General features: G+C 36.9%; 1 protein-coding gene across 2 annotated transcripts in view; it reads left to right on the forward strand.

Moving 5' to 3' along the window:
• Positions 1–3,831: 3,831 nt before the first annotated feature.
• Positions 3,832–18,854, forward strand: part of cluap1 (clusterin associated protein 1) — a 61,753-nt gene continuing 46,730 nt past the window's right edge. For both annotated transcript variants that reach the window (XM_051934029.1, XM_028813840.2), the window contains exons 1-5: positions 3,832–3,935; positions 5,455–5,557; positions 7,720–7,831; positions 9,544–9,628; positions 12,659–12,838. In XM_051934029.1, coding sequence (XP_051789989.1) covers positions 5,536–5,557; positions 7,720–7,831; positions 9,544–9,628; positions 12,659–12,838 — 399 coding nt within the window. In that variant the 5' untranslated portion in view covers positions 3,832–3,935; positions 5,455–5,535. The remainder of the gene's footprint in view (positions 3,936–5,454; positions 5,558–7,719; positions 7,832–9,543; positions 9,629–12,658; positions 12,839–18,854) is intronic.

The raw sequence follows: 18,854 nt of genomic DNA on the forward strand, positions 1-18,854 counted from the left end.
CCTAGTGCCAATATTTTCATTATTAATATGAAAAATAATTTGGTCTAGAGAATCAGAACCTGAAGAAAACCAGAACATCCAGTAAATGGTTTGCATTTAGGCAAACACCCTACATACTGCATATATCAGGGACAAGGTTATCTACTAAATATTTTTAGTTATGGAATCTTGAGCCATTATTCGTTGGTATCTATAAGATATTTAGAGAAGATGATCGAAGCAGACAAATCCTGGCTTTTCTAGTTCATTTCTGGATTCACTAATCATTTAGTTGTTCTCTTTTAAAGTCAGTAGTTACAAGTACCCCTCCCTTGTCTTTCTGCACTGTATATCCTCTGTTTCTGGTGGATGACTCATCTGAGTAAGAAGTTTGGAAGATACTTGACTCTAATGGGTACTAAGGTCCAGTACAGTATTTGGTTCAGTGGTTAGACATGGTCCTGAGGATCAGGCCTGGATTTCCACTGGCAACTTATATACACTTGCCTTTCATAACACCATAAAAATGGTCACATTCTTGTGTCTCACCCATTCATTTCATTTGGACATTTGAAAGCACTGTGTTCCCTTCATCTGACAAGCTTGTCTGTATTTTTTATCTCAGTTTGACCGTTTCACTGGTTATTTCAGGGTTACATGGTGTCATGGGGAGTATTTTTAATATTTTTGTGCCATGCAAATGAAAGCTTGTAGTAATGCATCATTGGTATTATTTTGCATACTACCACAAAAAACAGTATGGTAAATTGAGTGCAGTGTATCACACCCCACGGAACACAGGCTTGGGCAAACTCAACTAATAGTACTACACAAACATGTCTGTGAACCAACTTGGGTTGTGACACATAGTTTAAGAAACACTGGTCTAACGATTTAAAACCATATTCTTTCAAATCACCATTCACAATCCTGATCACACGCACTTGCTGCATGAATTGGTAAACATGAAATGGTTGGAATTTTTGGAAAAGAAGAAAGATACTTAGGGCATAGGAGGCCCCCCTAGTTTGGGGACCTGTGGAATTTCCCACCTGCTCTACACAGTTGCTACGCCACTGGCCCCCCTCCACCCTGTCTTCCTGTTTTCATTTTTGGTTTAATTTACCTTATGTTTCATTTATTTGTCAACTACCTTTCCTTGTTCTTTTTATGAATTAAATCCAAGGGGTGCTGGGCCTCCAGTTATCACTAATTCCTTGGGTGTGCTGGCAATTATAGTGGTCACCAACGGTCTTTTATAAAGTCTGCACTTACCTCATCACAATGCTGAAGTACTGAGTTTGCAGCTGATCTCCTTTTTAGCAATTCTAAAAGCTAATCTTTGGGTTTTGGATTTTGGTTTTTAGCTTAATCTTCTGGTTAGCATCTGTGATTATAAATATTTAATTATCTTTGGTAATTAGCCCCCTTGCCCAGTATTTTTGTCTTTGTTATGTTTATTTTTAAAGTTTAAATTCTGTATTCCCTTGTGATTTTGTTTAGAATTATTCTGAGATTTGCTTCCTTTCAGTTTTTGGTTTGTTTGGTCCTTGTTCCTTTATATTAGGTATTAAGAGGTTCGATTGTCTGTTTCTTATTTTTTCTTATTTCTCATTTATTATCTTCTGTAGCTATTTAAAGACTAATTCCAGCTTTGTTCTTGTTTTAATGACTACAATGATGATTGGTCTATTTGTGAGGCAATAACAACAAAGACCATTGTTGATCGAATGTGTTTGGGGTGGAGGGTATTCAATGAGTTATCTCACATTATATGGCTGGAGGGGTCCCTAATAAAAAATGTTAATCAGAGCAGGGGACACTGAAATCCTCCTCTTTATTTCCACAGGTATATGGTATGTACCAGAAAAGTGGCACTGCTGTAGAAGCTCCAATTGTGGCCTTCACTTGTTTAAAAATTATTCAACACTCAGTCTTCACTATTCACTGCAATACTTTTCCTTGCAGATCAACACTTTTGTTGCCCTGACTCTCTGTAGAAAAGCAAATAGTTACATGTTCAGATATTGAAGATTCATCTACCATTCATTAATCCATTTACCTAGTCAATATTTTGCATAAAGGTCCATAAGGAGCTGGTGTTATGATATGCACCCAAAGTGGGTGGGGGTCTTGGGGGAGGTTTTCAATGGCCACAATGAACCTTATTGATAATAATTACATTTTATAAACACATTAAATAATTTTTAAAACCTGAGGTCTAAACATCAAAATTCAGTAATTCTAAATTCTAAAAATTCAAATGAATAACAAACATAAAAATGTAAAAAGTCAAACACTAAATTAAAAAAAATATAAAAATACAAAAATGCAAAGATCCAATATATAAAGAAGAATCAAAGAATTAATAAAATTTGCAACACTATAATAATAAATCCTAATTAAAACAAAGCAAATGAAGTGATCAAAAAAAGAAAAACGAAACACAAACTTTCCAAAAGATACCAGAAAAGCAACCAGAAAGCACAGCAAGAAAAACTGGCTAATGCCACTGCAAAAGCAGTGGCTAAAATAATCTTATGTTGTCTTCAGGTTCTTAAGAGAAACATATTAAAATCCCCTCTACCTTCAAATAAAAAAATACAAATAACAACATAATTAGCACAAGACAGAAGGGATAAATTAAACTAACAAAGGAAACTAAAAATGATAATTAATAATCACAAATCAATTAATAAACAAAAAAAAAACCAGAATAATGCAGGAAAAACATAAGACAAAACTGAAACAACAAAACAAAAAAACATGAAAAAACACTCAAAAAATAATTTACTGTTGAAACTAGAACCTATAGTATGACGGCTGGGTGCAAGGCAAGAAGCAATCATGAATAGAAAGGCTAGCCAGTCAAAATTGCACTCATTTAAATTTAGCCCATCCGAACATGCCAGGAAGTCTAAGACGCACATCTTTGGGATGTCCAATCAAAACAGAGTAATAGTGAAAAACCTACACAGACATAGACAAAATGTTAAGACTCCACAAAAGGATTCACGCCTTAGCTGCTGGAGCCAGGAGGCAGCAGAGCTAACAATGGCACCATTGTAATATATTCTTTTAAACAGAACATCAAAATATTCTCACTTTAGAATCATGGGCAACTTCAGCAAACCTCCTGAGGGGCTCCTGGCAGATTAAAAAGTGCACATGGGTATCACTTTAGGCTGGAGACAAAGAGCACTGATTAGAGAAGAATTCTGCACCTGGAATGATATCACCAGTGGCGTCTTTAGGGGTTTGTCATTGGACCACTATTTTTCTGTTTTACAAGTGCATATAAAGTAAAGATTCTAATGTTGAAGTAAACATGTAATAGTTTCAGTTTTTAAATGAATTCATATAATGCTAAAATACTTGTTACAATTAATAAAGAAAATGAGCATATAAACATTTTCTATTGTTTGTTTTTTGAAAAATTTACCTAGAATCAATGCTCAATCTGCCTATAAAAATAACTTTTTTGTTTATCATAAGACAAATATCTAATTAGCAAATCATTGAAGTTACAAGGATGCCATCCTGAGGTGGGCATTTGAATATGTAGGTAGTACAAATAAAACCATAACAAGCGAAAAATGTATTTTTACTCCTTTTTTTCTCTGGTTTGGCAGAAGTGACGAATTCTGGTAAACGTCTCCTCCCAAGGGAACGTACACAATAAATAAAAGCGATAGTTCACAATATATATATATATATATATACATTTACTCATAGATAATTGGTAATTAACAAATTAACAGCTCGAAAAACTGTTAAATTTGGTTGGTGGATAACAAATGATTGACTGTATACCCTCGATTCCTCTGCGCAAGTCGCAATGGCAACAAGGGCAAGAAACGCCCTGCTGCTATCCCAGCTGATGGAACGTTTGTCCCATCTCGCACACCGTATCTCGCTGGTTCGCGTCCATGGTGACAAACAAAGCTGCGACAAAGGTAATGTTACACTTCGACATTTTCCATTATACTTTAACAACTGCTAAATTGATTGAACATTTTTATTTTATTACAAAATGTATGCACCTCGTAAAAGTTATGTAGTTATTTGTCGCACGTATTTTTGATATTTTGAGATGTGTCTTTACGGCTATTTGGAAAAAAGATAATTCTCACTCTTCATTCTCCACTTCAATTTTGTGTATAATATCATGTATCCATGGATTCATAAAACATTATTCTTTAGCGAAACTTCCCAACACAATTTGTCTATTTACTGAACATGGTTAATCAAGTTTTAGGAGATCTGGGTCCTCTCCTGCCAGTAAATATACAGTAATTCAATTTTGCTTTTATATCACTTCTCAGATTTGTTAGTTGCAAACCTATTGAAACAAAGAAACCCTTCAAGAACGATCACCTTGTTAAACAATAGTAGGTAATGAATTAAAGTCTCGCTTAACGTCGGGCCCTTTTCAAAAAGCAACAGTCCTGATGGTTCAATAATAAGGTGGAGAAGCCAAAATGACAGGCGTCATATTTGTTAATACTGTAGACACACGAAGGTATGTACACCCTACATACCTTCGTAATTTTAGGTGTTTTCGGATGTACAAATCTACAGGAAACTGTTAATTCTTGTTTCTCTATCACGGCATATATGTTTTCAATTCGTACAGCCTACCAAAGTGTGTTTTTTTTTTTTTTTTGTTTTTTTCCTACGATTCTAATGACCAGAAGATAAATCATACCTTTTACAACTGCAGTGACAGTGTCCTGTTGAAACCTGGTAGGTTTCTGCCTATTGCCCACTGATGCTAGAACAGACTCAGGTTCTCTGGGACCTGCAATTTAGAATTTATAGTATTTAGAAAATGTATGGATATAAACTTGCAAATCATTCTTTAGATTCTCATATACACTTTTTACTGTACACTTAAGGCACAAAATCTGTCAACGAAGCATTAAGTTCAAACTAATTGTTTACATTTATATAGTTCAATAAAATTCTTACCTTTATGTCTCGGCTTTTCTTTATCATTTAAGCACTACGAATTGTCTATTTTGAACTAAGAGGATGAATCAGATGTGACGACATTCATTGTTACAACCCATAATGGAGTTACTGTAATTCTGGAATCCAGTCAGACCCAAAAAGAACAAATTCTCGACTCACGAGAGCAGAGACATTGATCGAGAGGCAATGTGGATGACCAAATGGACAGTTAGCAATAACAATAGGGTCACCCTTTTAAAAAACACATAAACCTTTGCTTTTTTACCTTAACACATTCTACAGCTATACCTGGGCAATGTCGGCTACTTTGGCCAACTATTTATAAAGAAACCTTCATGCAATTGTCAGTATGGGTGACTGTTGAGTAGACTTCTGACCTCTGAATAAAATCAGACTCTGAATGTAGTGGTGTGAGTGCTATTAGCCTTGTGCACTTCTTAGATTGTAGTGTTGGAAATTTGTGAGGTATTTACCTTTTTTTTTGTTTGTTTGTTTTTTCAGGAATTCAGAGAAAGTGAATGAAGCCAGAATCTCATATATGTATTCCAGTTGAGTCACCAAAGACCTGAAGGATTTATTAGTATGTCATTCAGAGATCTCAGGAGTAAGTTGAGTGATATCTTTAACGATTGGTTAATTTATTCATCAATTATCAAAACTGGGGTCTTGAAGCCTATTCTTCCATCTTTCAGCGCAAGGCAAGAGCAAATTCTGGATTGGGCATTCATCTATTGCAGAACACAGTCATGCACACCCATATACTTGCAATCCGTTACAGCATACAAATTTGAAGTAGTCAAGTAACATAATGGGCACCTCTCTGGCATGTGAAAGGAAAACTGGAGTACGTGGAAAAAAATCACAGAGAGAGAGGATTTTAAACTCCAGACTCTGGAGTGATGTCGGAAGCAGCTGCAGCATTAAATAACTGTGCTAATATGCCACCATCATTAACAATAATCTGGTGGCAGAAATAAGTATTTATTAGCCACTAATATCATTTAGGTAGAAATTATTGAGCGATTAGATTTTTTTAAATTTAATAAATTGGATTATGTTTATTTTGACAGCAAGATTACATGGAAAACATCTCTGCTAAAGAAGCTATGACATATGCAGGAGACTAGCTTTCAGCAGTCAGTTGTTTGTGATTTCAAGGGTGTGTTTATCAATCTTAGTATTTACTTTTTTAAATAACTGTATATGACCTTTTCATACTTTTAAGGCCAGCCCTATGATTGACAGGTTCCTGCTTTGTATGTGATGCTGCTTGGAAAGGTTTCATTGCCCACAAGGTTCGTTTTAGATTAATCGGGCCTGAAAATATTGTTATACTTTTACTTTCTATATACATCTGCTCAACATATTTTACGCTTATATATACAGTATAGGCGGCGCAGTGGTAGCGCTGCTGCCTCGCAGTTAGGAGACCTGGGTTTACTTCCCGGGTCCTCCCTGTGTGAAGTTTGCATGTTCTCCCCATGTCTGCGTGGGTTTCCTCCGGGTGCTCCGGTTTCCTGCCACAGTCCAAAGACCTGCAGGTTAGGTGCATTGGCGATCCTAAATTGTCCTTGGTGTGTGCTTGGTGTGTGTGTGTGTGTGCCCTGCAGTGGGCTGGAGCCCTTCCCGGGGTTTGTTCCTGCCTTGCGCCCTGTGTTGGCTCGGATTGGCTCCAGCAGACCCCCGTGACCCTGTGTTAGGGTATAGCGGGTTGGATAATGGATGGATGGATGGATGGATATACAGTATATTGTACATTCAAATCCTTCCTCTATACTATAAGGTGTATTAATGATTTTGCGACATTACCTCTTCAGTTCCTGGTCCTCATGAGACCTGACTATTTTCAATTCAAGACATATATAACACACACAGTTGCATAGACTGCTGTGAGAATGTATTTTTCCCCCTCCTGAAATCCATTACTTTTTTTTTTTATATCTCTCACAATGAATAACATCAGATCTTTATACAAAGGGAAGCACAGTAAACATATATTATTATTTATGAATTGCTGTTTAATATATTTAAGTAATAATGATATCCAGCACCTTTATTTTAGTGCCAGTCAAAGCCCATATGAAGCCCTAGGCATGGATGGGGGAGTACTGGAAAGTCCTGGAGCACCCGCTGCTACAGTTACATAAATGGAGCACCCTACTTTCTGATAGCCTTGCTTTCTTTGTCTTGTACTGATATATTGTCACTGTCAGTGTAAGTAAGAATTTAATTGTAATATGTACACATGACTATATAAATCTGAAATTCATCTGCCTTTGGTGCTTATAAGCCAGATGTTCTTCTTTCAGATGACAAGAAGCTATCTAGTTTAACAGAGGTGGTCACTCGTGACTTGGTTTTATTTTTGACTATATCAGGTACCTTACATTTCTTTATTGACCTGGTCTGTAAAAAGGTAAAGCATATGGCGTACTTGACTTCACACAGGCTGTAGCTTGAATGAATAAACTTTCCATTCCTTTCACTCTGAAATAAAACTCTTGATCTGTACTGCATTTATATTTGAAAAAGGAAAATGAAGGCATCTGCCCAGACACAGCAAGTCATGCTGATAAGAACTATATGTACATTAAAAAAGAAGCCAAACATATTGTCCATAAAGTGAAACCTGTCGGAAATAAACACTTACCTTCATACTGCTCTTTTCAATCTATTGATTATTGTGAAATAAATTGTACAGGAACAATGTCCTTGTAGGACAGGTGTTACAGGACTGTTCAAGCTGCCTTTTTTGTTCAATTTTAGGTTTTACGGAGATGATGAGGGCATTGGGTTACCCACGACTCATTTCCATGGAAAATTTCAGAACACCAAACTTCACTTTGGTAGCAGAGATCCTGACCTGGCTAGTGAAACGGTTTGTTGATACAGTTTTATTAACTTTATTTTTAATTGCTTCTTGGTTATGGAATATAATGTTTGCTTCCAGCATGGTAACAATATGAACTTTTAGAACTGAAAGCATCTATACAGTGCTATTATTTACTATGTGTCTGTAGCCATAGTGAAAAAAGAGAGTACCACCTAGATGTCTGAGACCCAGAATAAGAGGGTCTCATGCAATAGGGTGACAATTACCAAAAATTTTATTTTCTTAAAAAAAGAGCGAAGGGAGATTAACAAAGGAAGAACAAAAAGTATCAAAGTACACAAAAACCATACATCTGTCCCCTTTCCTGGCTTGGAATTGCAGATTGTTGTTACCCTCTCTGTCCGGTGTGGTAGCTTCCACTTACCGAAACCACATTCAATCATACCATCTCACCTCTTTTCTATTTGTTTCTGTTTCTGGCTTCAGTCATTCTGGCACTTCAGTTTTAAGGAATGACCTTTAAACTGTGATATTAGAGTATTTCTGAACAAAACTCTCAAATCACTTTTGGGGTTGGTGATGGCTGATAACATCGCATGACCACAAAGCTAAGGTAGTTGTGGTGTCCCCTGTGACTAGTGCAATATAAAGGAATATTTCAACCTAAAAAGTCGTATCTGCTCCTTACCCTGTGTTATTTCTCTTGATGGCAGAGAGAAAAAAAAATAATTTCTTGTTGCTATGGACAATGAAAGTAACAGAGTTCTTGACACAGTAGGTTTGAATGGGGACTAACACTAAACATACAGCAAACAATAACAAAGCCATCCATGAATAAATTTTTAATTTACTTGTATCACATAATCTTTATGTTAGATATCCAGTCGTATAATCACAATGTCCCCAAACACGTTTTTTGTTTATGAAGCAGATCTTGGGACACCTGTCCCATACATACACAGGGAGCAATTGCAAACTTCACATAACCAGCAAACAGGTTGTGATTTGAGCTTAGCATCCTGAAGCACGGAGGCACCTTTGGTAGCTACAGCACCACGTTTCTCCACAATGTTGTACATTTGCAGAACAAGTCTATTATAAAGATTTAGATCTAAATCTAATAACATTTAAAGCAAAAATTCTTTATTCATCCACCCTCTTACCGAATTGGCTTATTCCATTCCAGAGTTGTAGAGAGTGTATGCTCAGAATATACAGAGCTTAAAAAATCAAGTCAAACACATTTTACTGTATTAAAGAATGTGATTTGCAGTGCAGAACAAATTCAAAGGTACTGATTTTCTTCTTATTTAAGTCTTTTAGAGTCTAAGCTTCAAGCCTCTAAGACTGACATCATGATAAAATTTTCTTTGTCTCTTTTCTCAACAGTCCTTTGATAATTTAATATGTAATTGATACATATATTGGTTTTTCTTCTAAGCCCTTGGTGAAGAACATTATAGCAACAAATGGTGACACATAACAATAGAAATCTCTTATAATGCTCTGTTTACACTGTAATTATTATGCCATCTGCTGTGTAACCATACAATATTGCCCTATACCTGTGCTAACATATACACTTTTGAGTTAACTATAGTCAGACCAGTACGCAGTGTGTTAGGACATATAATAAGAGCTAATGTAAAGTGTTGTGAAACTAACTATCACTGTTGGCTGTTTAGAGCTAGCTTGAATCCACATGTTGTGGGATATCTCTGACTTAAGTGTTTCATTTTTTTCCCCCAAAATTGTAGTTACGAACCACAGACAGATATCCCTACAGATATTGATACTGAACAGGACAGAGTGTTTTTTATCAAAGCAGTGGCCCAGTTTATGGTAAGTCACAATTCATGTATCTGTCTTCATTTCAATCATTTTGTTTTCAATGTATTAAGATGACAAAGGGCATAAAGTTTAAGATTTGCGGAGTTTACCAGTTCTTCTTATGGCTTGATATGCAACAAGAGTAACAAAAACCTTATGCTAAGATCCGCAAATTCACTTGAACCTGCAGCATTGTATTTTTTCCTCTGACATTTTCTTGCAGAAGAACGGCACAGTGATTAGTACTGCATCCTTTTAATTACTGAGTCTTAGATTTGAATCTTAACCTGTACATTATCTTTAGGGAATTTTCTTGTTTTCTCTGTGTCTTTGTTAGAGGTTAGGTGGGTTGACGACTCCAAAATTGTCCATTGTATGTGAGCAAGAGGATGCAAGTGTGCATTGTGAATCATTGGTATCCATTTCATGGTTCAGATCTAGTGCCGGGTATTGCCTGTCTACATTCCATCCCTTATAACCTTTAAATCAAAGTTAATTCTAAACTGCAAAAAATTACAGTTTCACTTTACAAATACTGTAAATGCACAACATATTTTATTTAAAGCATGAATTTGGATACATTTTGTTTAGATACTTAATGTGTTTTAATAGTATTTTGTACATAATAAAAAACCAAATTAATTGAATTCAATGTTGCAGGGATATTGACTGTATAGCAGCAACATCAGGTGCAGGTTAACCAGTCCATTAAAGGGCACATCCACTCATGCAAAGTGCTAAAGTAGAATCTCCAGTTGTCCTAACTCACTGGTCTTTGGAATGTGAGAGGAAATCTGGTGTCCCCAGTGGAAAGCCAATGTAAACACAGAGGAATACAGACACATCTAGTCTAGTTATTTAGTAACCACAGGATTGAAACTGAAGTAACACCACTAATCACTGCTCCACTGTGGTACTCTCATATTTGTTGCATATTAAAATTTATTTAAAAAAGAAAGATCACAGTAATTTTACACAAGGTTAGTTTAAAAGTTGACTCTAAAAATAAGTGTTTAATTTGCAACTTCACGCACATTCAGTGGTTGGAACAGCTTTAAGCACTGCACCATTTTTAGTACTTTGTGTGACCTTGTTTCTTCATTTATTTGGGGTTAAGAAATGTTCTCCTCATACCAAAAAGAGTAATGTGCTATTATTTATTTGAGCAGGCAAAGGTATAAGTGACATGATCTATAGACATGACACAGGGCAGCATGAAGGAGTTATGAATTGAACTACATGTTCAAATATAGCTAAGTAAGTGTTCTTGTTAACCAGCTACATCAATTAGTAAAGAGCATGTTTAACAAGACCATGTGCTGATTATTAGCACAAAGACAATGCAGTACATAGGTGGATAGTGGAGTCCATTCTCTATGGATTACATTATATTATAGCACCTGTTAAGCCGGGGTTCCCGATCTGGGGTTCCTCCACCCACAGGGGGTGTGAGGTGGCATTTCAGGAGTTGCGACAAAGAGAAAGGCTGCGTTGCAATTCACCAAAATTGAATGAGGTTGCATTGTCTGACTTTATCGTGGTGTAATCAGTGTCTTGCAGTGTGCTGTCATTTTAATTAGTACTCCTGTTCTATGATATAAAAATACTTGAGCATCATGCATGCTATTGTCATCTGTGAATGAGTTGCAGAAATGCGCCTACTCCTGGGTTCCTTGCTGTGGGCAGAGCATTTGTAAAGGGAAATAACTTTTTTTTAAGGGAATGGAGTTTGGATCTTGCAATGATCCGTAAAGAAGAGTAATGTCTGGTATTAATTTCTATACACGCCCTAGTTGTGAAATGTCACTGATTTTGAGGTTTGATTTGATATTTTTGCTGGGGGTGGCTTACACTCAGCCCATGTCTTTTGCTTGCAGACCTGGCAGTAGTTAATGGTGCAGCGCATCTGTTTTTGAACTGCTCTGCAGGTGTTATTTGGGGACAAAATTCATCAAATCTGTTTCATTGCTTAGTGGTGTACTAGAACCTGTTGCTTTGATCATTGATCGTGTCTCATTTCCTCATGGTGCTTGATGCTGTCTCACAGGAGACACATTTTAAGATTATTGAGATTTATAAAGGTAAATCGTTTTAATATATATTTATATTTTATGCATTGACTTAATAGTTTTTTCTTTTTGGTTCAATTTGTTTACCCGCAGTACTGCATGTGGTTCAACTTGTCGCTCAAAAATTAGAAATTTGACTTCGTCGTCGTCAAATGTGATATTGCTTTTGTTGAGTTGTGAACATAAGTTAAACAATTTCTAGGGATGCGGGGCATAGATAAGGTTGAGAACAAGTGTGTTAAGCCCAGGATCATAAAGCACTTAGAGAGTGGCGAAGTTGGCTCACAAAATCATGGGTATGCAGCTCTTGTCTGTTCAGGACATATACACTACACACTACCTTAGAAAGGTAAAGAGTATTATTGAAGACCTCCATCATCTGTTTTTTCCTCATTTTTCTAGTACAGGAACATTAGCAGTTACACCACATAATTCAGTTTTTAACCATAGGTTGCTCAACAGCCATTCTTACTAATATCTGCGTGAGTAGCATATGAATTTTTTTTTTGTATATTGTACAACATTGTATTTATGTGGTGTTGTATTCACAGTCTGTAAAAAAATAACCTTGAACATATCCATTCATAAAGGGAATAAGTGGAGATGACTCTTAGGTCTGCTTTTGAGTCTATTGTGTGTCTGTGTGTGTGTGTATGTGTAAAATATATATAATACCTACCTCATCATATGGAAGTCTGTGCAGTGGAAGTGCTGTCATTAAATAACACCTGTGCCAGTTCTGTGCCACTGGTGTTTCCATTTTCAGATGCACATTTTATCTATTGTTTGAAACAGCATAGAAGAAAGCTGGTTTTAGAGCTTTAGGAGACATATTTCTGAAATCCTAAAATGTGATTAGTTGGAAAAAATAAAGAAAAGTGTGCAATAGCCTGGCACACCACGCCAATTGAGTGTGAGGTAATTTAACAGAACACCTTATTTCAATTATTTGTATCCCTCTATTCCTTTTCAGGCAACAAAGGCTCATGTCAAGTTAAATACTAAACGCTTGTATCAGGCTGATGGGTATGCAGTTAAAGAGATGTTGAAGATAACCGTGGTGCTCTACAATGCGATGAAGACGAAAGGCATGAGCCCAGCTGAGAAGGAACATGAAGAAGGCAGCAAGTTCCAGTTTGACTTGGGCTCAAAGGTATATGATTTTTACAACATATTAAGTGAGTGACAGCTTTGAGTATTTGTGCTATTAATTACAGTTTTCAACCTAATCAAAAACAAAAGTATCACACATGCAATGAAATATCAGTAAACAAAACCAACAAAAAGTAGTCAAATAGAGTTGAGATATATGCAAATAATATTAATTTTTATGATATCTACGTGCAGAGATTTCCATCTATGAAGTACAATCTCTGTTTGTTCTTTATGGACAGCTTTCTTTTTTTCAAGATATAGGCTTGAACTTTGGCACACAGGTACTCCCCACCCTATGTCAGGTTTTAACAAATAATTTTAGAGTTGTCCCGATGAGGCAGTGATCCTGGGCTTAACACAGTGGTTCCCAGCCTTTCCTATGCCATGCATACCTAGAAAATGTATAGTTTGGCAGGTATGGTTCAGCATCTGAGTGAATAGCATGAAATACTATAGTGTGATCAGTCAACAGAGAAACAGTACTGCACAGATTATGATCGAATGGACTAGTATGTCCAGCTGCATTTATTCTGATGGACCATAATTTAGATCAAGTACAAAAAATATTCACTTCAACATCTGTATTTTAGCTTTATAAAAAAAATGTAATTTTAGCATTTCTGCAACACCCTCCATTTGAAATAATAAATCAGAGTAACACAGAAACATACCTTAACCCAACTCAGGTTTGTAGAGGGGCCAGAGAATATCCTGTCAGAACTGGGTCCAAGGCAGGAATCTGCCACAAACACTCAAGATAATTTAGGGTCACCAATTAACCAAACATGCACATCTTCAAGGGTGTGGAGAAAAACCCACACAGACACAGGGAGAATGTATAGACTCCATGGACAATGTCTAGGAAGAGGATTCAAACTGAAGACATTGGAGGCAATCCAAGCAGCATTAGATACAAGGCAGAAACTTGCCATAGATTGGGCTTCTCTTCATTAAGGGGAAAAATCAGAATGAAAATTTCAGCCTTCAAGTACCGTAAATATGCTGCCACTTCAGTGTTATCAGTGGCACAACATCTATTCAGCACATTCTACACTAAGAAACGTAAGAGGTGTGAGTAAATGTTCATTGGGAGGTTGTGAAGTGTACATGTGTACTGTGATTTCTTTATGATTCATGATTACCTCCATTAGCAGATTTGAAATGACAAAATATTTTCATAGCGGGAGGCAGTGGATCATAATACTACAGAGGCAATGAAGAGTGAAATGTGAAAACAACAAAAAAAAAACTGTGAAATTAACATTAAAAGATGAGAGCATTAAATTACTTTGAGGATGCACTTTGCTCACAAAAAACGCTGTGTTGATTCGGGTCTACTGGATAACATTGCTTAATGTGCTACTGTCATGAGTATAATAAGCAGCACTTGAATCTAGCCCCAAGATTGACAAGCAGATATAATAAGGCAAAGTTATTTGTGCTTATGTGTCTTTTTTAAATACACATCATGCTTCCAAAATACTGTTTTGGAAAAAAAAAAACAATAAAAGGACAGAGCTCTACAATCTCCAATTATCAGTTAGCTTAATTGCTGTCTTTATATTAAGCTTATGCACGTCCCCTATCTTGGACTATCATTGTGCCCTAGTTTAATTTCTAAATGGATGCTTCGGGTCTCTGACATGGATAAAGCTTGTCCATTAATTGGACAGACACCGTCAGATCCATAAATATTTGGCCAGTGACACAATTTTCATAGTTTTGGCTCTTTACACCACCACAATGGATTTAAAATAAAGCAAGAATTATGTTTTTGATATGTAGAATTTCAGCTTTAATTTAAGGGGTTTACCAAAAATATCATAAGAGCCATCTAGGAATGACAGACATTTTTATACATGGTCTGCCTATTTTCAGAGGCTTAAAATTATTTGGAAATTTTGACTGACAAGCTGTACCATTGCCAGGTCGGAGCAGTTCCCTCATTATTTCATTAACTATTAAGCAGGTAAAAGGTCAGGAATTAATTCCAAGTGCTGAAGTTGCATTTGGAAGCTGTCTAAAGAACTGTCCATGCAAAATAGTCAATTATTAGGCTGACAAAACTATTTAGAGCAGGTGTCCCCAACTCTGGTCCTGAAGGGCCACATTGGCTGCAGGTTATCATTCTAACCCTTTTCTTAATTGGTGCACGGTTTTTGCTGCTAATTAACTTATTTTGAATTCATTTTAATTGACTTGTTTTTTTAAGATTTGTTCCCCTGAATTTCTTCATTGTTCCTCTGAATTGTTTGATTTCTTTCCTTAAATGGCACCCAAACAGAAATGAAATGTGAAGTGAGTGAGCCAGCAGAAGACCAACTAAGTTGAGGCTTAGTTGCTTAATTAGGCTCTGATTCTTGTTGTTAATTAAACCCATTCTTTAATTCCATGATTTGTTGCTGCTGTCATTGTGCAAGAGCACTGTTAAAATATTTTGTGGACCTCAGCAGATCAGCATTCCTGAGACCTTCACCTTTCTTTAGTTTCAGATATTGTATGATCGGCACAGTTTACTGGTCATGTTTTGGCTCATTTTGTATCTCATTATTGTTTGGCTGCTAATTAAGGAAAAAGAAACAATTAAGGGGCCTGAGTCTTCAAGCGCAAGTCAAATAAAATGAATTCAAAAGAAGTTAATTAGCAGCAAAAACAGGTCACTAATTTACAAAAGGTTTACAATGAAATCCTGCAGCCACTAGGGCCCTCCAGGACCAAAGTTGGAGACCCCTGCTTTAGAGACATAGCAGAAACACAAGGACTGGTCAAATCAACCACCTGATACATTCTCAAAAGAAGAAACACACTTTTGAATTCAGGAACACCAGCAGGTCTGGAAAACCACAGAAGACGCCTGTTCTGGATGACTGAAGACTTCTGTCCTTGGTGAAGAACCCCATCACAGCATTTAGCCAAACCAAGAACATTCACCTGGAGGTAGACCTGTCATTGCCAAAGTCTACAATCAAAAGAAGACTTCATGAAATTAAAGACAGAGGGTTTATCACAAGGTGTAAACCACTGGTAAACCTCCAGCATAGGAAGGACAGATTACGCTTTGGACAAAGGAAACTAAGATCAATATGATGGAAAGAGAAGAGTATAGAGAAGAAAAGGAATGGCTCATGATCTGATGAATACCACATCATCTGTGAAACTTGATGGATACAGTGTTATGGCATGGATATGCCTGCCTGTGAATGGAAGTCGATCACCAATGTTTATTCATGATATGACTGCTGGCAGAAGCAGCAGGATGAATTCTGAATTGTACTGGGCTGTATTATGTGATCAGATTCAGCCAAATGCAGCAAAACTAATAGGACAATGCCTCATGGTACAGATGGGCAATGAGCCAAAACATACTATGACAGTAGACAAAGTAGTTTTCAAAGCAAAGTAGTGGAATATTCTTCAAAGGGCAAGTCAATCAACTGACCTCAACCCAACTGGACATGCATTTCACTTGCTGAAGAAAGAGCAACAAACAAGCAGAAACTGAAGACGGCTGCAGTAAAGTCCTGGCAAAGTATTACTAGGATGGAAACCCAGCACTTGGAAACTGGCATGAATTTCAGACTTCAGGGAGCCATTAACTGTTAAGGATTTTCAAGCAAATATTTGAAATGATCATTTTATTTATGATCATGTTAGTTTGTCGAAGTACTGTTTAACCCTTGAAAATAGAGGCTCCATGTTGTTCTTAAATGGCTCATACAATATTTTTAATAAACCCCTTAAATTAAAGCTGAAAGTCTACACTTGAATCACGCAATGATTGCTTTGTTTCAAATCCATTGTGGTGGTATGCAGAGCCAAAATTAAGAAAATTGTGTCACTGTCCAAATACTTATGGACCTGACTGTGTACAGTATAATACAAAAGAAACAACACACCTCCCTGGGCTTTTCATGTCACCTCAGGATGTATGTTGAAGTCTGTGCTCCTTTTGTATTTGGAACAATGCAGAAAATGCTTGATGCAATTAGTTGCTTTATATTTTTCCCAAAAAGAAAAAGCTTATGTTTGCTTCTTGTGCAGGTTAAGCAGTAAATCAACACTGAGCTCACTTTTCTTCTAAAATTCCAAGTTCATGTGTACTAAATGAAGTGTGAAAAGCACATGTCACACATTGCAACTCAAAATACTGCCAAAATACACATCCATTTTTAATTTTTGATGTTTCCACTTTTTTCTGATTATGCTATTAGTTTTATTTTTCCCATCGATTTTGTTGTATTGTTCTGCCAGTGATGTCAACATGTACCCATTTTTGACTTTTTTTTTTTTTTTTAAATTTTGTCACCTGTAAAATGACTGGAGGAACCATTTTGTGGCCACGGGTATACACAGTGCTTGACATTGGCATGATAGTGCTGTAGAAGATGATGGAGTGCACAACGAAGGGTCAGGACTTTGGCTTAAACAAAGGAAGGACCTTTACAAAGACTTAGTGCTCAAATAACAATTAAAACTAGAATATTAGTTAGGGGAAGAAGTACTGTTTTTGACTTCTCTTTCTTTTTGTGGTTTTATGACCGGCTTATCCCTCAAAATGTGTAGCAAGATTAAGGATGATTTTCATGTGCTGACTGTGCTGAACATCACTGAAGATTCCATCAATGACTATCACAATCTCTGCCATTCTCTAAAACATGTTACCTGAGCTATAGTATTTGTTCTAATGTAGACATTAAATGCAGCTAATCACCGGTGTCGCTTTTCTAGCAAACATCCTGTGAAATGATTTCAATTAAGTTACCACTGGCTCGTTCATTACCAACATCTACTGTCAGAATGATGTTTTGCAATTACTATTTGGGGAACACATACTGTTGGCCATTTAAATGTGTTCAACTGTAACTTGTAGAGCATCATGCGTGGCAGAGCGATGGGCACTGAGCAGGCTTCTGTCAATAATGGAGAATCCACTGCATCCACTGAACAGTATCCTCTCCAGACAGAGGAGCAGCTTCAGCGACAGACTGCTGTCAATGTCCTGCTCCACTGACAGACTGAGGAGATCGTTCCTCCCCCACACTATGCGACTCTTCAATTCCACCCGGGGGGGGGGTAAACGTTAAAATTATACAAAGTTATTGTCTGTCTATTATACCTGCATTGTTATCACTCTTTAATTTAATATTGTCCTTTATCAGTATGCTGCTGCTGGAGTATGTGAAATACCCCTTGGGATTAATAAAGTATCTATCTACCTACCTACCTACCTACCTACCTACCTACCTCAATCACTAACAAATGCAGTAGCTTGGTGCATTGCAAGTGAATGTTTTTGCTTGATGAATCTTGATGCTAAATACACTTCAACTGATTTTTAGAAAACAATTGACTTGGAAGTTGCACCCCTCTGTAGGTTTCTTCCAACTTTTAAAAGTTCCTTATTTTTTGTTGTCACAAAAACGAGACATAATCACATAAAGGTTTGAGGCAGCCACCCGTATAATTTGGTATCCTGGCTGCAAAGTTGCTTTTTTCTCAAAATATACAGCACTGATGTGCATACAACCGAGTCCAAAACAAGACTGAGGAAATAGGGAAAAGGGGCAGGCTTTTAAAAGGGAAGACAGGAAGTGAGGTCATAAGGATCGGGCCCATGTTCTTCAGTCATTGGTTTGAGCCCGGACGTGACATCACAGGGGCCAGAGCCGGTAAGGTCTCCTTCCATTGGCTTGGTCCCGGAAGTGACGTCAAGAGAGCCAGATGGAATCTCCCGGGAATGGTCTACAGGAAAGGGAGAAACAGAGTCAGTGCACTCTGCCACGTCCCGGCATGCCTCAGAACTGCCTTCACTCAAGCCCTTTAGCTGCCTCCCATGCACACGTGTGTGACACTGTTTTTGTCTTGTCATCTGTATTTAAAATGTTTCAGGATAACAGATTATTAAAGGGTTATGATATGCATTTTCCTATTTTGCATTTTTATCTTTCAGTACCTTTCTTCTTGAGTTAAGTCCTGAATTTCTGAGCTGTGCTATTCATGCTTGACAGTTAATA

Source organism: Erpetoichthys calabaricus, chromosome 11 (assembly GCF_900747795.2).
Source record: "Erpetoichthys calabaricus chromosome 11, fErpCal1.3, whole genome shotgun sequence".
Taxonomy (NCBI): domain Eukaryota; kingdom Metazoa; phylum Chordata; class Cladistia; order Polypteriformes; family Polypteridae; genus Erpetoichthys; species Erpetoichthys calabaricus.